Genomic DNA, 22,988 nt, shown 5'->3' with positions numbered 1-22,988 from the left:
TAGTTCCATGCGAACTACTAGTTACATATTTAACACTACAAAACATGCATTTTGCCTGTATCGTCGGGTTAGTTGGATCCGTACAAGGAATTTCTTCAAAACAAGACCAAGCTATTAAGGTCTTCCTACACTTCTAGACCTTTTTTTTTTCTTCCCTGTAAAAATATAAGCATCTTCTTCAACCACATGGTCCACATCGTCATCCAATAGTGATAGTACACCATCAACCAAATCGTTCCCACGTACTTTGTTACACATAATCGATAATAACTTAGTTTGTAGATAAATTCAAGTAATCTAATCATAGTACACCAGAAAATAAGTTGAACCCATGAATTTGAATGAACACAAGGCAGATTACCCATTAATGCTAAAAAAAATAACTTGTTTTTCCAAAGTTTATCGTCCACATATTAACGATGAGGACCAAAAATCACATGGATTTTACTCTATTAATTGTGAGATTAAAAATATAATAGATTGGAAGATCCATCACATTCAAAATGCTCAAAGCCCTCGAGTCAACACTATTGATTATTTCTCAGAAATAGAAGAAGAACAAACAAAGATTCAATTAAACAATGACTAATGACAATGGCCAAACCTCATTTATTCCAAATCATAGACTGAAGACACAATACATAGGGAAGACTACAGACTCGTAAACAAGAAAGACACTTCAAAGAAACGACCACCACAAGAAAGACACTTCATAGTAAGCAAGAAAGACACTCCTATTGTCCTACATGTGATTTTTGTTAACCCGTTCTTTGCCATATAACAGATTTACAAGGCAGATATTTATACAGGAAATGAAAATGAAAATCAGAGCAAGAGAGAGAGATAGCGATAGAGAGATATACTGGATGTGACATCGGCGCTGAAGAGAAGAGAGGGAGAGCGGCAGAGAGATGCGACGTCGGCGGCGCGAGAGAAAGAGAGAGAGAGAGAGAGAGAGAGTGTGTGTGTTATGTGCTAAAATATTCATATTTTAGCACCTTAATTTACACTTGTTAATTTGTTATTTTGTGCTATTTGATTTCATTTTTGTGTTTTTTGTGTTTTTGTAGGTCATGGAAGAAAATGAAGCATTTCTGGAAGTTTTAGGCTTAAAGGGGCAATTTGGAAAAAAGGTAGAAGTTTTGGATCAAGCACAAGCATTCAGGTGCAACACGCTCGAGCGCACTACACCTAAGCTCAAGCGCCCCAACTAAGGAGCTGCGCTCGCACGCACAGGAAAAAGCATCGATCGCAACTACGATCGAGCGCAAAAGACATGAGATGGAGCGCAGCAACGCGCTCGAGCGCACACGAGCTAGGATCGAGCGCATTCGTGCCAGTTCACATGATAGCTTGCGGAAATAGTCCTTTTTCAACCCAAACTAGGTTTTCAAAGTGCTAGTTGAACTAGGACTTAAAACTACAAGTTTACTAGAGTTTCTAGGACTTCTAGGGTTTTTCTAAACCTATAAATAGACCTCTAGGCCTCTAGGAAAAATACACAATTTTGAGAGGAAGCTTTGGGAGAAGAATTGGCGGCTCTTTAAGGAAGCGTTTTTCGGGTTTATTCTTTTCCTATTTATTTTATTATGAAGATGATTAGCATCAAATTTATGTGTAACTAAATACTTTAGTAGGGCTAGATTGAAGCCCTAATCATATCTCTTTAATATTTCAATATTGGCGCATTTGTGATAATCATATTGTGATGCTTAACTTGATTATTCCCTGCTTTATTGAATTCCGCATATGAATGTGTTTGGCCAACATATGTATGTGGTATGGATTAGTTATTTAAGTCAATTTGGATGACCGAGTCCTAGGCTTAATAGAGTGACAAATGATATCTTTGCGGGTTCTTTGGGTAATCAACATGGAAAACCGGGAGTATACATCCATGCCTCAGGCTTCATGTGTTTGTCGATTTCCATTGAATTGTGCTTTCTTACAAAACAATGTAGTAGACACCCATGTTAAATCATTTGAGAAAGAAAATAATTAGATAATACACGCATGCCTAATTCGTTGCTTAAGGAGATCAATAGCTTAAGGAGTATACACTCATACCTTTGGGTTGGCAAACATTAAGTAATCTTGATATGATTGGAACATTGGCATATTGTTATATTAATTGAGTATGATTAGTGGTGGATATCAAAGCCCTACCCTTTCATTTATCTTTATTTCTTTTTTAACATATCAATTTCATGACAATCTTGATATTTAATTTAGAAAATCAATTCTAAGCAAAATCAACAATCCTTGTGGGAATGATCTCGTATTTGCCGCACTATACTATTGTTTGATCTTGTGCACTTGCAAGTTAAAACGTACATTTATTCGCCTATTAATTTAGGTGGATATTGTCACAACAAAGAACGGCGAGTTGAGAGCCTGAGACCGAGCGCCTAAGAGTGAGAGGGAGAAAGAAAGGGGCAGCCGATGGCGTGAGGAAAGAAGGGCTAAGACTCTAAGAGTGAGGAAGGCAGCGAGAGACTTGAGAGCATGATGACTAATGAGAGGAGTGGAAATTAGGTTTAGTCGTTTATGAGGCACTTTAGTTTTTTTGTTTTGTTTTGTTTTTTTTATTATTATTAAACGGGTGTGGCAGGTCACCCACGAGTTGACTTGCTAGGAATAAAATAAATGGGTTGACCCATTTATGACCCAAATCCGTTAAAGATAAACCCAAATCCAATAACTTTGTGTTGGGTTTACAGGTCGTGTTAAAATTGCCAGCCCTAACGTTTGGTATAACGGCCATGGGCTTACTGTATAAACTTAATTATATGGTCAAATGTGTGTGTTGTTATATGGGCCTTGGATTCAATAGCTGTTTCGTGATTGGTGCAGCCTTAATCGGTGGTCACTACAAGATGTACATCATTAGTAGCATGGGCCACCCGAGGTCGGACTCGATCGGGATACTAGTGCTATGGACGGTAATGTGCAATGGTTGGGTCACCAGCATTGTATTAGAGGTCCCTCGAGACAGTGTCAACCTGGTTGAGAATGGGTAATATCTCGAGTAGACCATATATGATAGTTATGACCTATAAAGCATTAGTTTTCTATATTAAAATACTTAGGCGATTGCCGCCAGGAGTACACCACCCTTTATCTAACCAAACAATATTTTCAAGGTGTATTAATAGAGACAACACCTCTTTTCAATGTTCATTAAAACTTCACGTTTATTTCTGCTTAATAATAATGAGCTCCTGTCATACCCAATTATGAGGTTTACTTACTAAGTCGTTAGACTTACGCAGTTATTACTCTTATAGGGAGCTTGTTCCTAGAACCCAAGAGTGGTATGGTTGCCACCACAGACTTTGCTTTAAGATCTTCATGCTGTTATCAGGTTTGCTTTATATTATTAGTTGCTCCATGTCTTTCAATTTGAGGATTATACTTGTCCCTGTAATGATTAGTAGATTTCTCAAATTTATTTCACCTTCCTATGCATTAACTCTGATTATCCCTAGATGGGTGATTCCTCATTTAGCCATCAGTTGGTTAAACTGAGGTAATTGCCAATAACCCTGGCAGGCTGATCAAGGCCAGTCTTGGGGGCATTACAATAACATATATTAATTCTTCAAATGTAGCAGTTAGAAACTAGTCATCCAAAATATAATACATATCACATCTAATTGTTTCGAATGAAATCAAAGCCTACACTTAACCAAATATAACATAAAGATAATCTCGATCATATCTTGTCGAGTAGCTCCACGAGCGTCCCACATGGACTTGAGCCAGACAAGGTCCAAGTTCTCAAAAATAACCCTTATTAAATCCCTCACAACCTCCACATGGTTCCCCGGATCCATCTCCTACTAGACTAGTTATAATAGCATAGATATACATATGGAGGAAATAGAATACAAGAGTAAGTTCGAAGACTTAGTGAGTAAAATATACATGACGTACACGTCACTAGATGATGGAGTCAATTGTTTATAAACCACATGCAACATTATGAGGTGACAGTTTGTCATTTATGCAACATAGATGTAGTATATACTTGTAAAATGAGAAGCATGTCATAGTTCAAATCGTATGGTCTACCCGAGATATTACACATTCTTAATTTGGTGGCGTTGTCTCGATAAACTTGTAATACAATACTGGTGCCCTAGATATTGAACTCTACCGTCTATAACACTAGTAGCCCGACCGAGCCTGACCACGTGTGGCCCATGCTTCTAATAATATACGTCCTGTAATGACCCACCAAGCAAACATGGATGCACCGGTTACAAACAACAATTAGATCTAAGACCTATATAACATACACATTTGACCATAGAGTTAACTTGTATAGTAAGCTCATGGTCGTTATCTCGCACGTACCGGTGTACCATGTCATAGGATGCAATTATTCTTGTTTGTCTTTTACATGTATGCTCTTACAAATCTCACCAGGTTCATTATCTTGCTCAACCAACACACGTTTTCATAAAATAGAGTTCATAGTAGATCAAAATCTATTTCATGAGAGTTGTAAAGATACATGTTTGGTACACATAAAATAGTCGTGCAATGCGAAAAAATAACAAGAAGTATTCATGTAAATTTGTACTCACTTGGGATGTATAGGTCCTCCACAAACTCTTTTGAAGTTTTCACACCCTCATAATATGTGAAAAGACTTAACATCAGTTCTAGATCCAAGTTAAAACAAGTCCTAGACCTAAATATCTCCAAACAACCTTTCTACTTGACCATCAAACGTTTGAATAGAGAAGCTCGAACATTTGGTTAGAGATGTTCAAACGTTTAATGATGGGCAAAAAACCCATTTTGAACCAACCAGCCACCTAACCACTTATAAGCAAGTTCTAAGGCCATAATAAGATCCCTAACAAACTCCTAGCCCAAATAAACATTTCTATGCAGAAGAAACTGCGTCTAACTTTGCCAAAACATTAACTCATGCTTTTAATCAAGATTGAAGCCAACAACATAACTAGAAGCTCAAAACTTATAAGCTAGACTATGAAAAGCACTTAAAGAGCATAACAACTAGATAAAGAATAGGTTAGGCTTAGAGATTACCTCCTTGAAGCAAGGCTTTCAAGAAAAATCTCATCTTCTTCCAAAACTCACACACACACACACTCAAGTAGGGTTTTCTCAGGGCAACAAAGGGAGGATGAAGCTTAAAAGGGTGAGGGATAGAAGTATTTACAGGGTTGGAAAAGTTGGGGGTGTTGTTGTGACAGTCCTGCAGGTCATCGAATGTTCGGTGTACTATTGCATAGTGGTTCTAGGCATGCAGGTTGAACGTTTGGTCATTACCCAGTGATTCTAAGATTGGCCAGCGATCGTTTGGTGGCCCTCCTTCGAACGTTTAGTGTACTATTACCGAATGGTTCTAGGGTTGCAAATCAAACATTCGGTGGCCCCCTCTCAAACGTTCGATCAAAACCAAAAGTCTAAAAATTTATCTTCCAATGAACCAGGTAAACTTGCTAGCCCTCTAACTAAATTGAACACAATCTAGTAATTACTCGAGGTACTACATGGGCCAAGAAAAAATTTTCTAGCACTATGCGTCACATACTAAGGAGGTGGATGCTAGAGTTTTACAAGCCTTGGCCGTCCACCCCAAGGAGTCCTAGTGGGTCTAGTAATTCTACTACTTGTCCCACATGGGTTATATCTCCGACCTCTCTTAGCATGTAAGCCTACATATAGAGAAAAACTTGAGGCTCTAAAGACATACCATCACTACAGATCTTTAGTATTTACTAAGAACTAATATTCTTGAGTTAACTCTCGAGAATAAGTTAAAGTTTTGAGTAGCAAGGAAGGAGCCCAAACTCCCTTGGTTATTGTCAGTAATTGGTAAGAAGATTTGAAGCTCTCATAAACACTAATATTACATGTTTTCATTGTGGAGAAATGAGCAAATTTTTGCCCAAATGCCAATGAGTGGCAATTTTCAACAAGTGATTCTTGTTTTGTATTTTAATTTTAAATAGCATTGTTCTATACTTATTCCTCATAAACTTCAATCTTGACTTGAGAATATTATTTTCCGCTACGGAATCTCATTTTTGCAATTGTATTCCCAACATGGTTATCTCTATTTATTTGACTAATTCATTTATTGCTTCTTGTATTTCCTTTATATCAATTTATTTATGCACTTGCTTACCTTACTAATTAGCTTGAGCGTGATTGGGAGCCTTGACCTCTTTAAACTTTATTCTAACCTCTTTGACTATTTGCTTGTTTTATTATAACTATTTATATACATGTGAAACATCAATGTATATGCCAATGTTAAATTATAAAATAAGGGAATAAGCAAAAAATCATCCAGCCAATTGGAGTATAGGACACCAGTCCCAACAATCAGAACTTCAATCTAAAGTCTAAGTGACATTGTCAAATTGATGCTCTTTGAATCTCACGAAGTCCAAGTTGTTAGGTTTTTAGTGAAAAAAATTCAATGTCAAAACATATTTAGTTGTAAGTTTTGGTTTAGGGTTAAGTTGGTCAAAAAGTTGATATAATAAATGTTTATTCAAGTTTGTGTATATTGTCAATATTGACATAGTTGGGATAAAATGGTCCTAACTTTTGATTCTGAGCTCCAATTAAAGTAAAATTGATGGCATTGGCAAGCTGACTCAAAATAATACAACTTTGTATTTCATGAAAAATTTCAATTCCAATGTTTACCAGGTCAAAAAGGTTATGGTTCGAAAATCTATACGTTTTGGGAACCAACTTTATGATTTTATGACTACTTTATCAAGTCTATTTAAGGGCATTTGGAGCATGAATTTTGTAATGATTTGAGTCAAGAGAGCTGAGTTTATCAAGTCTATTTACGAAAGCTGAGTTTTTTATTTTATTTTATTTTTTTATTCTCCATGTGCTAAGAGAGAAAGGTTAGGCTTTTATGCTTTCAAGTGCATATCTTTTTGAGTATTTATTGCAAACCACAAGCATTCATCAACAACAATCGAAGCCTATCAGAGTTTTGGTAAAAGAAATTAAGTAGAAGAATTGATTCAGATGTTCTATGAAGGATTACTGTAGTATAAGTCAAGTGAGTCGCTTGTCTTATGCAATAAAGTATCAACTTCAAGGTTTTGCAAGTGTGAATTTATTGTAATCCTTATTTCTTTATAGTGTATTAATTTCTTGAATTTGGTTGCCTCTGATTTTACTTTTGAAGAATTATTCAAAAGATTTTTTTTTCTGTCACTAAAATTTCTGTGTAGGTTGATTTATCGCTTTTCATATAAAATTCAATAAAAAGTCTTTGACTTTGCCGCAGAAAAAGACAATTAAAATATAAAGCTGTTTCTCTACAAAATAAAAAACAATCCTTAGTTAAAATTGAAATATGAGACATGGGTGGGCGTCAAAATTGGATTTAGAACAAAAACAATTTATTCCATTTAAATTTGAGCAAAAATCCACGTGGCGTAATATCATAGGTGGACTATTGGATTCTGGTGATGAAGTGCCATGGACATGGGATTACATTAGCCGTTATCTGTCACAATTGCCACTACCTCTCTCTTTCCCGGAGACTCTACTACAATGGCGTTGTGTGCCCCTACACACAACCTTTCTCTTATCCCGTCGAAAAGCCATGCAAGAACGGGAAGAGGAAGAAGAAGTAGAGGCTCTAGGGTGGTTCAGATAGTGGCGGTGTATGACGTGGCTGGCAGGGAAGGTGGACAAGAGGCGGCGTACGAAGAAGGACAGCTGGACCGCCCCAAGTGGGTTGGTGCTACCCCTCTCTCTCGTCTCGTCGGAGCTCTTATTTCCTTCAAGCCTCTCTACTCTCTGCTCAAGCTCGGTGCCAGACAAGTCCTCATCAGGTCTTCCTTTCATGTTAAATCACCAGTTATCTATAAAGTTTAAGATGATAGAAAATGGTGAATTTAATCAATGTTCTGATTGGTTTTCGTGGGAATTGTTTTGGTTTCGGATAATGAAGTTTTTTTTTTTTGGGAATTCTGGGATTTTGTTCGAGCAGTACAGCTGAGAAGAAGAGCATTCCATGGAGGGAAATGACGAGGGAGGTTCTGGAATCAGATGTGTACAAGGAATTGGAGAGCATTCAGAACCCTTCACTTGTATACCCAGAGTGTAAATTATCTATATCTTGAATGCTCATTTTGTTGCATTTCTCCTTTATTGTATTTGTTTTTGTTGGCCATGTGCTTTGTTTCTTGAGAAAAGAGGAAAAGAAAAGAAGATAGATATTTTCGAATCTAAATTTCATGTTGTTCTGTTTTTATTACTTGTTAAACTGAAAACTTTCATTAACTAAATTGCATAATAGGTCCCACAAAGTGAATATTTTTGTGTTTTATCAGTTCCTAGACACTGGATAATCTAAGCTTTAGAAACTTTAGTTTATTGTTTGTTTTCGAAACATATTTTGTGACTATTGATATTGAGGATTTTCTCTTTTCAATTGGACTGCATTGAAAACTTGAGCATCGTACATTGCATATTGGGAATTTGAGATTCAAAGTCCAGATACTACTGCTCAATTTTATCTGCACGTTAACAAGCCAAATTTTCTAAATTAAACAAAAATAATTGTTTTCTCTTTGCCAGTGATGTATTATACGGATCCTATGTTCCAGTTCTTACCTAAAAGAATGCCATGTATATAATCGGTTCATTATTTTTAATTAGAAATAATTAGAATGCGACTTTTCTTTTGGAATTTTAGGGGGATAGGGCTGTTGTTTTGGATTTCAACAAGATGGCTGCATGAGTTTGTTGTGAATTGTATCAGACTTTTGCTTTATCGCGGTCATGATGTCACTGGTTCCACACTTAGTTTTCTGTAATTGCTACAAGTTTACTGTGGTATTATTATACATCAGAATAATTTTCATTTCCCTTACACAAAAATTATGGTTAATAAAAAGATGTCTCTATTTTGCATTCAGCTTTCTAAAAAGGATTTGTACAACTGTAAGATAGCTAGTTGCTTTAGTCTATTTATTTGTAAAACTCATTCCAGTTTAGGGTAGTGATGTAGAGCAATTTTTTTTTCTTTTAAGAATTTCTTAATAAGTGAGATAGTCAGAAATCAAGGCGAGTGGCATGTAGTCATTAATTCTCCAGCCCATTGACCCTAATTTTGAGGCCTAAATTCAGTTATTTTGTTTCAGTTTATTTTATTTCGTTAATTCAGTCTTTCAACGGACTAAGGAAATTTAACATTACTTTTATGATTTTTATTTTCTTATCAGAGAGACTTGTTAAAAAAAAGCCAAGAGTCCCTATGAATACACATTGTACTTGGCTGGCTTTATCAGATTGAAATGAAGTACTTTCCCTTAGAATTGTCTCTCAAATTCTAGTAGACTCTAGATTTCTCTTTCCTTGAATTTTCAAGGTTTTTATCCAGCTCGAATGAGTTCTAGCCTACTGCAATTTCGCTATGCATTAGCTAATATCATAGCTCTTTTAGTGATTTGGTATGGCAAACAAGGAGGCTGAACGCACCCAGTCTGTTAAAGGATAAAGGGTGCAAGCCTTTTGGACAGCATTGAGGGCTCAATAGTCCTGCTGCTTTGGACCCTAATGCCCATAGGAATCAAGAAGGTAAACGGTGCCAGAGACAATGCATGTGGTGCACCCATTGTTCAATGTGGTCTGGTCAAATCCCCTTAGGCAGCTGGCTTATGAGAATGATTCAGAAAAGAAGTATGGAGGGTATCCAAGAGAAGTGTGACAAAATAGAGAGGCTGCAGATTACCGCCTAAAGGTCGATATTCCTAGTTTCAGCAACAACATCCATATTGAATCCTTCCTTGATTCAATCTACTAGTCAAATTTTTTTTCGAGATGATGGATGTAGTCAACTTGTTGGTGAGATCAGGTGCAAAATAATCATTGATGGCAAGGAGAAAGGTCAGTGAGAACATGGAGAAAGATGAAGCAATTTCTGGAGGTAAACTTTTCCCTCCAGCTTATAAGCAATACCTGTTGCAGTGATATCAAAACTGTATTTAGGCCACTAGAGCTGTTGCTGAATATACAGAGGAATTTCTGAGCCTTTTGGCTGCTGTGATTCATTAGAAGCAAAGGAATAACAGGCAGCACACTATATCGATGGCCAGAAATTCTATATTCAAAAAGAGTAGTTGATGAGGCCTATAGTTTTGGCACAACAGCCATACCGAATGGAAATCTCGAGGCATTTTCTTCCAAAATTGCCGTACACTATTTCAGATAAGAGAAATAACCTATGATAGTTCGAGTCTGATTTTCAGTTGCATCGGCGCTAAAGGTAGTAACAATGCAATTATCAAGAAAGCTAGTGTAGCAGGTAACAGAGATTTTCCTAAGCATCCTTATGTCAAGCCCACCAAAACAGGTGCTATAAGTACTACAGATGTAGAGAGCCTGGTCATTAGTAGAGCATAAGGATGAATTTGAGGATGGATTAGGGTGCTGATCTAACTTTCCGTCGAGTCATGTGGGTCTGGCTTCTTTTGTTCCTTTCCAAGTTAGTTTTGGTATTGGTTCTTTAGCTGACTTTGTTGCTTTCTTTAGACAACTTAATGGCAGTATAAATATACTTGTTCTGGTCATTCATTAAGAAACAACATAGAATCCTTTTCATATACGAGAGCCACTACAACAAGAGAATTGAGGAGATAAAGAAATTATCTTTAGTTAGGTTTGTAGCATTGCATTGCACCCAGAGAACTAGAGAAAAATTTCTCTTTTGTGAGAGTTGGTGGGAAATCCCTTGGTGTATTGGAGGGGATTTTAATGTTACTCGTTTCCTAAATGAAAGATACAGGGTGTCTGGTTAAATTCCGTTATGAAGGAATTCTCAAAATTTATTTCTGATTTAGGGCTGATGGATATCCCATTGGCAGGAGGGTCCTTTACTTGGTCCAATAATCATGACCCGCCCTCTATGTCCAGGATTGACAAATTCCTAGTCTCCCCTAATTGGGAGGAGCACTTTCAGGACTTGATTCAACATTGTCTTCGACGTCCTTTATCAGATCATTTCCCTGTTCTGCTAGATAGTGGTGGTATGGCTAGAGGTTCTCTTGAGAATATGTGGTTGAAAGCAGAAGGTTTGGTGATTTGGTGAAACAGTGGTGGAATTCGTACCAATGTTGTGTGGACTCCTTGCTTTGTTTTGGCGTACAAGCTTAAAAGGCTGAAGCTTGATTTAAAAAGCTGGAACAAGAAGGTTTTTGGAAATGTAGAGGTAAGAAAAAGGTCCTTTTTGGAGGCAATCCAGTCCCCTTGATTTGCTAGAAGAGGAAAGGTCTCTTGTGGAAGAAGAGATAGTCAAAAGGGCTTTGACGAAAGCAGAATTGGAGAAAGTAATTTTTATACAAGAAGTTAGCTGGAGGCAGAAATCGAGGGTGAGAATCTCATATTCTGAAAGAAGGGGATCAGAATATGAGATTTTTCCACTGCCTTGCCAACTCCCATAGGAAGAATAATTTTATCTCCATTCTTAGCATTGATGGCTCGGACACTTCCAATCAAGAGGTGATCAATGATGATACAATTATTTAGTATTACAAGAATCTTTTTCAGGAATTCCTGGAGTGTTGTGCAAGCTGGATTTGGGAAAAAACCTATTACCATGTCAACTGGGAGTTCCTCTCATCTAGGGCGCCTTGGTTTTGGTTCAAAATGGAGAAAATGGATATCCACCTGCATATCCAGCTTGATTCTCTATTTTGATCAATGGCAGCCTGCATGGTTTCTTTGCAAGCTCCAAAGGCATTCGTCGGGGGGGCCCACTTTTGCCTCTCCTTTTTGTGATTGACAGGGAGGCTCTTAGTAGGATGTTGTCTAGAGCTATGAGTGGGGGCTATTAATATGGATTTCATGTTGAGCTCTATAACAATAGATTCTTTGGAGATCTCTCACCTTCTTTCTATTGATGACACTCTTATTATGGGTGATGCAGACCGACACCAGATTCTTAATCTGGATCACATCCTTTTGTGTTTTGAGGCTATTTCTGGCTTGAAAATCAACCTTTGGAAGTCAAAGTTAATTGCGATGGATCAAGTACTGAATCAGGAAGAGTTGGTTGACATTTTGAACTGTACTATTTCTTCCCTTCCGCTGAAGCATTTGGCTCTCCCTCTAGGTACTCCTTTCAAGTCAAAAGTTATTTGGGCTGGGGTAGTGGAGAAAATGGAAAAAAGATTGGCTAGTTGGAAGAAGCTCTATTTGTCTAGAGGTGACCATCTTACTCTTATCAAGAGCACACTTTCCAGTTTACCTACGTACTCTTGTCCCTTTCCCACTTACCTGCAGGTATAGCTAGAAGATTGGAGCACATTCAAGGGGAATATCTTTGGGATGGTTTTGATGGAGGGTGAAAGCTCCGTCCAGTGAAATGGAAGTTTGTTTGCTTCCAAGTTGCCAAGAAAATAATTGGCATGCGCAGATTCCTAATCAAGTTGTAAGTTGTTCTTACGACTCGATTTCTGTACCATCATTAGAATCCTATTAGGATGAGTGTGAAAGACGGCATTCAAAAATACTCTGTAAGAGTAGCTAGTGATATCTTTTGGGCTATCAAAAGGCACAAACACTTTATGTTACTGACAAATAAGATGCTCAAACCTTTTATTTGGAAGTTTGTGGTTGTTTATTTCAAAAATATTTGACTTTTAGTGGCATCACCTATTAAAAGTATGGACATTGTTTTAGATAACAAGTTGTATTTTAATTCTAAGAGGTGCAGCTTCCTGACAAGTCAACCGATTTTCTTGGGGTTTGTGGTTAGTGCTGGGTGTACATGTGGATGATGAGAAAGTTCATATTATTAGGCAATCACCAACCCCAAAGTAAATATGAGGTATGCAGTTTTCAAGGCCTTGCCACATTCTATTGTCAATTTCTTTGTAATCTTATTGGTATTGTTGCCCTTGCTGACTGCTTGAAGAGGGAAAAATTTCAATGGAGCGAAAAGGCTTCCAAAAGCTTTGCTGTAGTTTTAAAAATTAACTATGGCACCAGCTTTAGCTCTCCCTGGGTTTGATAAGATTTTTAGAATGGAGTGTGATGCAGGTGGTGTTGGGACGGGTTTTGTTCTTTCTCAAGAGGATTGACCAGTTGCTTTTCACAATGAGAAGTTGAACAAGGCAAGACGAAAGTGGTGTACACAAGAAAAGAACCATACATAATTATTCAGTCTTTGAAGCATTAGCAGCCCACAGTTCTACCAGAAGGTCACTATTCCTTATTGTTTATGGGAGGATTCCAAACATGCACTAAATTTGGTCAGATTGCCTGAAGTTCCTGATCTGAGCATAGCAACAAATGATATGGGAGTGTAGGTTTAATCAGTTCAGGCAGAGGTAAAGAAGAAACTTGGGGATTCCAATGCAAAGAAGAAAGTGGTACTGATAAACATTGAAGGCACGAGGTGTTTCAGGAAGGAGATATGCTCATGTTTATTTTCTATGCAGGGATAGTTTTCCTGCTGGCACATACAAACATTCACTAAAAGAAAAAAAATTCAGATTCAAATCTTTTGGAGGATTCTAACGTGGTGGATCTTCCTTTTATGGTTGCCGGCAGCTGTTATGGTGTTTGCCGGCAAGTTTCCAGCATATTAGTGGCGTTTAATGATGTTTTTGAGTTCTCCGTCTATGTGGTGTTCTGGGGCATTTTCGTCAATTTCGGTGGTCTTCGGCGGTTTTCTTGTGATGCTCTGGCGAGTCTCCGACAAGCCTCCAACGAAAGTTTCTGTTTGGTTTTGCTTCTTTTTTTGGTATTTCCGGCGTGGTCTGCCTATCTTTGGTGAGTTTGGTCTGTCTCCGGCGAAGCTCCAACGAGACTCCGACGAAGATCTAGCAAAGATTGCTGTTTTTTTTTTTTCAGTTTTTTTTTTCAGCAGTATTCCAGCAGTAGTAGTTCCGGCGAGACTCGTTGGTTGATCACGTAAAATGTGATCGTTGTTAGTTGTCGAGATCCAACCAGCCTTGGTATTTTGCGGTGAGATCCGACCGGCCTTGATGTTTTGCGGCGAGATCCGACTGGCCTTGGTGTTATGCAATGAGATCCAATCTATCCTTGATGTTTTGCGGCGAGATCCAACCGGCCTTGGTGTTTTGCGATGGGTTCTGACCAGTCGTTGTTTTCCAACGAGATCCTATCAGCCTTGGTGTTTTTTGGCGAGATCCGACCGCTTGTTGCAATTTTCGACGAGTTTTCGACTGGCATTGAAGTTTTAACAAATTTTCTTGTTATTTTTATGAGTCTTTGTATTGTGTTCTCCAAGCTGTTCCATCTTGTAGGGGAGTGTTAGAATATGTTTTTATATGTTTTTCATTTGCTTGTTTCTTCCAAGCTGAATTTATATGATTTATATGACCCATCTTGAGGGGAGTGTTAGAAGAGTTATTACGGTTAGTAAGTCATTAGGGTTTGAGAGTAGTTTGGTTATTGTTATATTTCCCTAATCCTATATATTAGGATGTTTGTATTAGGTTAAAATAAGCTGAAGAATATATCAGCCTCCTCTTCTCCCTCTAATCTTCTTACTACAAAACTCTTAACACCACCATAAACTTCTACTTTTCTCAATGGCCAAAACTAATGGGAAAACATGAATATCATGACTGTTACAATATAGTAAATGGGAACAAAAAAGAAAAAAGGAGTTACTAAGATCTGTCTTGCATTGCCTTTTTCTTTTTTTGGTTTTCTTTGAAAGCAGTAGACATTAATTAAAAGTGAGAGCATGTTTATGTTTTACTTATATGAAGATTGTTGACAGGACAGAACAAGGGGATATAGGTGAAGGTGACCTAAAATTTTTACAATTGTAAATTACTATTTGGTTACTTTATAACATTTTCCCCTTCCTGCAATTGGTTTGTATACTTGTGTCCTGCAATTGGTTTTTGATTAGGGGATTTTCTTGTATATTTCTTGTGTATTAGGTTGCGTCCCATTGCACTTATTTAATGATATTGAGTTACTTATAAAAAATAAATAAATCATTAAAAAAAAAGATGAACTAAAGTTCAAAAAATCTGCAAGCTATGATACACTGATATCCAAGTATATACAGTGTTGTACATGATTCTTCACAGCTCTAGCACCGAAGTCTCTACATCTTCAAAGCTCCGAGCATTCCGCTCTCTTCAAAGGAACACATTAACCACAATGGAGCCAACCTCCATACTTCCATAATATTACCACACACCTCACCTGACCTCTCCAACTCATCAACAAATCGCTCACCCATTTAGGCATAACCCAATCAACACCAAATAGATTAAGAATAGAGTTCTATAACTCTCTTATTACTTCATAATGAATTAACAAGTAATCAATGGACTCCCCACTCTTCTTGGACATAAAATACCGCTCCACCACCACGTTCCTCTTTCTCAAATTATCCAACACCAATATTTTTCCTATAGCCATTGTCCACACAAAAAAGGACACTTGCGAGAGAGCCTTGACTCTCCAGTTACTCTTTCAAGGAAAAAAAATTATCCATACGGACTAGTTAACACTGGATAAAACGAATTCACTTCATACTTGCTCCTTTTGGATGGACTCTAGCCTATTTTATCCACATCTCCTTGTCTTACTCTGAAAGACTACAACATCTCAAACAAAGAAAAGACCACCTCCACCTCCCAATCCTTAACCGGTCTATTATGTGGTGCTAGAAATCTGAAGAAGCCTTGATTCTCCAAATGATTTATTAGTATAAGCTGACTCGTAAGTATCAATAGATTTTTTTAGTAAATCTTGGTTTCATCCTTGATTTTGTGAATTGATTTTTGTTAAAATTGGAGTCAATTTTAAGGGTTCAAACACTATGACTTTGTTATGGGGCTATCACTTGCTAGTCATCTTCATTCCAGTTCAACCAATTAATTATGAAGTGACTGCTTACATCCAACAGATTTATGAGTGACTTCTTAATGTGCAGATTATTTGAATCCTTTCCATGCGTATGATGAGGGCAACCTTTCATGGCTGGTTAGTTTCCAACTTTATTCTGAGTCTTTTAATATGTTTGTACATCTCTTTGTGACAAGTGGATAAAATTTGTGTCTTTGTTTCTATGTAAAGGCACTAGTGCTGTTTATGCATCAGAATGAGGTTTAATGGACCTAAACTGATACCTGATCAGTTTAGTATAATGCTCTGATCTCTTTCAAATTGCTCAATACACTATCATTCATCCAAGTTGGGAAATTTTATACAAAAAAGAAAAAAACCTTGTTGATTTTTGTGCTTTGAGTACATGTCCAAGGCATTGAAGAACCAGTTCACATAATGGAGAGTGCATAAAGACAATTGTGTAGTTCTAGTATTATATGGGTAAAATGACCATTAGTTAGGTTACTAAATTTGAACCCCATCACCACTCTAAAGCCTAGACCAATAGAAAAAAATGAATCCCTACAGCTCTACTACTATTACGAGCTACCACTTATCCCAAATAGGTTTACATAGTATATTTACCAAGATGAGAGGAGAGAAACGATAATTACCAAAATTATATGATAATTTCTAAGATGATACAAAGAAATGAAATGAGTGAAGGAGAAAATATATAGTCAGATTGATAACAATATATACTTACCTTGGTATCTTATATTTTTAGAATATGCTGATTGAGCTTGTCAACATGTTTGTATATGGTTGAACATATATCGGTTAAGAGTAATGCTAGAAGGAGAGTCCTCCTTGAGTCCGCCTAAGTGTGATGTGCCTTTCAAAATTATCAATATATCAGAATTCAATAATGATCATCTCAATGATAATTTTAAAAGGCACATCACATTTGAGAGAACTCTAGTCCTCTTTTATAGCATTACTTATTGGTTAAAGAGAAAAAGTAGGTCTATTTTAACTTTGGTCTATGATGCTTATACTGAGTTATATACAGTGTTTCTGCTGTAGCAATTTTTCACTGGACACAATATATATTCTTAGTGTAACAATCTCATATAGCGGAAAAACTGTAATTATCAATACAAAAAAAATACTGTTAAAATATTTTTCTTTATACAAAAATACCCAAAGCTATGTCGTACAAGGCATTTATACAAATCTATCCGACAGTCTAAACTCTAGACAAAACTTAACCAACTTGGAATCTCTGTACATCTCAATATGAATCTCTAATCACAACTGCATAATTACCTTGATTTTCCATTCCTGCAAGCACTACAAAAAAACTGTGAAGTAGTGAGTCAATTGATTTCCGACAATATAAATCATTGTTGAATCATATATAGCAAAATGCTAGACAAGTTATAAAACCACAAAAATCCGTATTATTGGATATCAATATCATACTCAGTAACTAAGAATACTTACAGTGGATTACATGAATGGATCATCAAAGGTAATTACTTGAAACCCGTTCTGCGGCAGTTGGTCCATACCCATAACAATCCCTTCACTGACTTTCTCTCTCTCTCTCTCTCTCTCTCTCGCCTAAACTCTCTTTCTTCCTATTCAGCTCTCTGTCTTAAATTTTCATCTCACTCTCGGTTTCTCTCCTCTCTTTTGTATGAATGAGGCATTTAAATAAGGAAGGACTAAAAGAGAAAGAAGAAAAGTGGGAGCAGGTGAGAGCTGTCGGCAGAAGGAGAAAAGAAAGAAAATAATATAAAATAAGAATAAAAAAATAGGAATAAGAAAGAAAAAAGTGGGAGCAGGTGAGAGCTGTCGGCAGAAGGAGAAAAGAAAGAAAATAATATAAAATAAGAATAAAAAAATAGGAATAAGAAAGAAAAAAGTGGGAGCAGGTGAAGTCAAAGAAAATAAAAAGAAAAGTTCAAAAGCCATGTGGTAAAAGAAGGAAGGAAGAAAAATGGAAGGAGTAATGAGTGGGTGTGGGGCTGCTGTGAAGAAAAATGGGGAAATGAGAAGAATAAAAAAAATAAGAGTTAGGTGGGTTGGTCGGCAAGGATGTGGGGAAAAATAGTAACAAATAATAATAAAAGAAAAGAGAAAGATAAGGTGATTATGAGCAATTATTGCAGGTTAACTCGCATTTTAAAAATAATTAGTCTATTGTCCTCATTTAATCAATCACCAACTATTAAAATCATACTCCAAATTATACCAATCAATCATCAATTATCATATCTCTTAAATCTCCCAATAAAATAATCAGTATAAAATCATCATCATGATATAATAACCTCAAATCAATATTCATTCCAATAATATTCATAAGATCTAATAAATTCCTCAAGAATAAATATTATTACCTAATATCATCAATAAATATCTCAACCTCAAAGTAAATGCCATTACCTAATATGAATATTAATATAATCATAGCATCAATTTAATATCTCTAAAATAAGACTTTAAAAATCTGGGTTGCTACACTTAGTATCATGTACTTCCTATTAGAGTATCAACTAAATGATTGACTTCGTCATTTCTTATTAGCTTAAATTATTGGGACAACAAGTAATTTAACATGGTATCAAAGTAGTGATTTTGAGTTTTAATCATGACTCTACACTTTACGTCTCATTTCATTTTTAAATATTCTGCATGTTGGGTTCAATGATTAAGGGAGAGTCTGGTTTACATGTGTGAAAGTGTTAGAATATTAGTTAAATAGTTAAACTATCCTTTCTCATAAGCTTAAGAATATTAGTTAAATAATTAAACTATCCTTTCTCATAAGCTTAAGAATATTAGTTAAATAATTAAACTATCCTTTCTCATAAGCTTTAAGCTTTTGAAGGCTGGTGAGTTAATAGTCCCTTCTCACTGGTGTACGAAATTCAAAGATATTATTACCACATGAATGTTATTTACCAACTTAAAAACTGCATTTGTTCTGTCAAAATGATTTAAACTCTTGTTAGTGACAATGCCTACTGACCTTGTTGACTATTTGAGACCCTGTTGCTCCTAATGTATCCTTTTGCAAAAGAAATTACTTCAAATGCAGAAGAATCCTTAAAATATTGCATGTCCAATGGTAGGCTGCTGCAGAAGCAGAGGCTGCAACCATGTCAATGACGAGACGAGCAATACCTTACGCTTCGTCATTAGATGAAGCTAATAAAATAGTACGTGGAAATTGGCTTCAAGCGATTGAGCAACATCATCTGCAGTATTCTGGAAATTCCATGATCAGGGACATTCTAGATATTGGATGCTCTGTAGGTGTCAGCACAGGATATCTGGCCGACAAGTTTCCAGCTGCTAAAGTCACTGTGAGTGCAAACTTTCAGCCTCAATGAAATTACTTAAGCAGTCTATCATATATTGGATAGCCATGGAAATGATATCACGTGAAAATTTTGTAATAAAAATTGGTAATGTTTATATGTTGATATTGAGCTCAACTTTTACATGTATTTATGCATTTGTTGCAGGGTCTAGATTTGTCACCTTACTTTCTTGCTGTAGCTCAATTTAAGGAAAAGAAAAGATCCCCAAGAGAGAATCCAATTAGCTGGATTCATGCAATTGGGGAAGACACAGGCTTGTCTTCCAACTCATTTGACATTGTTTCCATGGCTTATGTGGTATGTGTTGTTGTCTACCTTGTATTTAACTTGAGTTTTAAAAAAATGTGTTTTAGTCTTGATGAAGTATGAGCATATCCTGTTTCTATGGTTAACAGAAAATGTACAACATAAAACAATAGTCTATCAGTGTAATTTCAAAAGTCACAAATTGGGGGGAGTGATGATTGCAACCTAAAAGGTTTGGTTAGATTGGTTAGAAGTGTCATAATATCGAAACCACATGTATGGTTCAAGGCTGCATTGAAGATAGTTCTGCTGTTGTGTCAATATAAATGTTAGTCTTGTCCCTTGTGATCTTAAAGGTGCTCAATGGAAGTACACCTAAATGTGATTTATTCCTATTTTAATATGTTGCTATTTTCCAACTCTTGTCCAGTATGTTACCAATTATCACCTAGAATGTCCATATACTTGTCTGTGTGTGTGTGTGAGTGTGTAGGAGAGAAGGAGACACAGAGAGAGAGAGAGAGAGAGAGAAAACTGATTTAGGAAATATAAACCATAGATGTATAGCTTGATGGTTCGTGTGAAACTGAAATCTGATGGTTGCTGTTTTGCTAATCTCCACAAATTAGGATTGTAGGATTCTGTAAAATCACTTTAGGGAAGATAATTTTTCCTTTTATAAGATTTGCTAGTGTTGGAAACTGCAGTAAAAGCTACAGCAATTGCTCTGCATCCAGGGCATGGGGAATCTTTTACCCCTGGGACATCCCTTATAATAGAAGGTGGCTTCCATTGAACAATGTCACGCTGTGCACGAACAATTGCTTAGAATTTCTGTACCTAAGGTGGAGCATTAGTGGTGCTGAGAATTGGCCTCTGTGGTTTGGGGTTTATGATTATAATTTCCACTTCTCAAAGATGAACTGTGTGTTTGTGTGTGTGTGTGTGTGAGAGAGAGAGAGAGAGAGAGAGAGAGAGAGAGTTTTCTTCTGTCAAAAACGCTTGTCAAACATAGGGGAAGTATATGCTCTCACCTACTTCTTAAGTTACTTTTGGAGAAAAGCCTACTTGCATAGGAACTTTCTCAAAGAAAAGGTATTGCAATCAACTCTAGTTGGAATTAGGATAAAAAATTTGCAAAAGGACACAGCAGTCAAGCTTTAGGGCTGAACTCAAATGTAGAAATTCTGTAAATTATACCAAAGAGAGACCAATAGCCTTCATAGCTTTGTTAAAGATCTCTCTAAATTTAGGATAATTTACCATTCACCTCTCGTGGTTAGAACTAAGATCTAAGATAATTTAGGATAAAGTACCATTACTTTCTCTCCTTGATTCTTAAAAAGTTATATTTAACCTTTAGAGCATTCCTAGTGACCTCTCTATTTCTAGCTTTTCCCTAAAAGTTAGAGAAAACACACAAAAATCTATTTAGTTTGCTTTTCATAAGGGTTGTCATGAGAAACATTTGCATATACTTGTGCTTCTGACTCCCTATGTCTATGCAGCTTCATGAATGTCCTGAAAGAGCAATAGTGAATTTAGTGAAGGAAGCATTCCGCCTCCTTCGACCTGGAGGCACGGTTGCCGTGACAGATAATTCGGTAAGTTATCATGGGATAGATACTTAAGTCATAATAATGTGTTGTGCTGCTATAACACCACTCATGTTACTTTTGCTATCTTCTGCAGCCAAAGTCAAAGATCCTTCAGGTATGACCCACCCTACTCCTAATATGTTTCTGGTTTTGGTCATCAGTACAATACATAATGGTTGCAACAAGAAGCTGAATCCTAAGAACATGAAATTTTATAGTTCTTTCTACTAGAAGAACAAAAAGTGATGGCTCTTGGCACTCACTGGCTTGTTATATGAAATCTTGAAAAATAAAAAAGGTTGAAAAGCTGAAGTACTATTGATTGATTCAATTAACTTGGGGCTATCTTTTTGATTGTCAAATGTTGTAGGAATTGTCTCCAGTTCTGTTCACATTGATGAAGAGCACTGAACCATTTTTAGATGAATACTACCTGACTGATCTTGAAGAAACAATGAGAGAAGCTGGCTTTGTGAATATAAGAACGATTTTGACAGACCCAAGACACAGGACATTGACTGCCACAGTGCCTCATGCTTGACCCAACTGAGAACACCATTGGTTACAAGTGCCACAATTAGCAGCGCAAATATACAAGTTTGTCAACATGGAAAGTAGGAAACATATGTAAAATAACCACTTTTCTTTTCTTTTTTTTTGTGGAAATAGTTAAATTGGCATCTCCAAACCTTAAAATGCTTTAAAAAAAAATAAAAATTATTTTATTTAATCATTTAATTTATATTTTGACACTTTCTCGTATGTGTGGGCTCAAAGATTTAAATATAGTCCGGTTGCCGGTCCAGCCGTCCAAAGTTTTGCTTCACCATGTTTCTAATGTCAATTTTGAATCACATTTGGTACCAAAAAAGACAAATCTTAATTAACTCTAAACCCATCTTTTTAAAGGCCAAAAAGGGTAAATCAAACATAACAAAAAAAAAATTCGAAATTGGATTGGAGGGATTTCATCCAATTCGATCTATTAAATTGACATGAGCGTAATCATTTTGGACTTATGTCAATTTACTAGACAAAACCGCAAGGAATTCTCTCAGCCCAATTTAAAAGAAAATTTTATTCAAACATTAGAATGAAAAGAAAAATACAATACCACATGTCTACAAGCAAGCTACCTTGACTCATCCATAAAATTAGGCCGCTCCATTCTAAAAGAATAGAAAATTACAATGTCTTCGAACTATCAAGCAAATTACAATGTCCTTCAAACTACTGAAAAAATTGTAATGTACCACAAATAACACAAATACCCTCTAAAAAAAAAAACCTGTGACCCATGGCAGCTAGCCTACCGTGGGTTGCTTCCTTTTTTTTCCTTTTTTTTTTTTTTTTTTTCTTTAAATTTATAGGGATTTTTTTTTTTAAAGAAAAAAAATTAGGGTATTTTTATATTTTTACGGGACAAAAGGAGTATACTGCAATTTCTTGGTAGTTTAGAAAACATACATTGCTTTAATGGAATGTTTGGAAGACACTACAAATTGTCTTAATAGGAGTATATGTGTATTTTCAAAAAAAAAAAAAAAAAAAAAGCTACAGAACTAATATTTTAGAATTAGAGTGAATTTGTAGAAAGCATATAACATCCAACATTGTTTCTTTTTCTCTTTTCCCCTGAAAAAAATAAAAATAAAATTTCAATCACATTTTTATTTTTATTTTTTGGTGTACAATCACAGTTTTAAGTTTGGTTATTCTTCCTAACTATATCCTGGTGGATATTCCATTATCATTCCCAACTAATCCATATTCCTTAAAAATCAAGCAAACCCCATAAATTGACTCCATCAAGACCATCCGCTTGATTGACTTTTGTAGTTTCAATCAACAAATCCCATCAGATACAGAACTCTGATCAGACGGCTCTAAATATGCTATA

At 36.2% G+C, this 22,988-nt stretch overlaps 1 protein-coding gene across 2 annotated transcripts; it reads left to right on the top strand.

The window, feature by feature from the left end:
- The first annotated feature begins 7,533 nt into the window (after positions 1-7,533).
- On the top strand, positions 7,534-21,721 carry LOC148585767 (uncharacterized). Of its 2 annotated transcripts, XM_088516248.1 has the most exons (8): positions 7,534-7,856; positions 8,015-8,127; positions 15,956-16,005; positions 18,993-19,226; positions 19,389-19,541; positions 20,999-21,094; positions 21,183-21,203; positions 21,459-21,721. In XM_088516248.1, the coding sequence occupies exons 1-8, from the start codon at positions 7,573-7,575 to the stop codon at positions 21,627-21,629; spliced, it is 1,122 nt and encodes a 373-aa protein (XP_088372374.1). In that variant the 5' UTR covers positions 7,534-7,572; the 3' UTR covers positions 21,630-21,721. The 2 variants fall into 2 exon arrangements, with proteins under 2 accessions (XP_088372374.1, XP_088372376.1); XM_088516250.1 differs by lacking the exon at positions 19,389-19,541.
- Positions 21,722-22,988: the final 1,267 nt, after the last annotated feature.

Source organism: Corylus avellana, chromosome 5 (assembly GCF_965113065.1).
Source record: "Corylus avellana chromosome 5, dhCorAvel1.hap1.2, whole genome shotgun sequence".
Lineage (NCBI taxonomy): Eukaryota > Viridiplantae > Streptophyta > Magnoliopsida > Fagales > Betulaceae > Corylus > Corylus avellana.
This window is presented reverse-complemented; position numbering and strand designations above follow the sequence as displayed.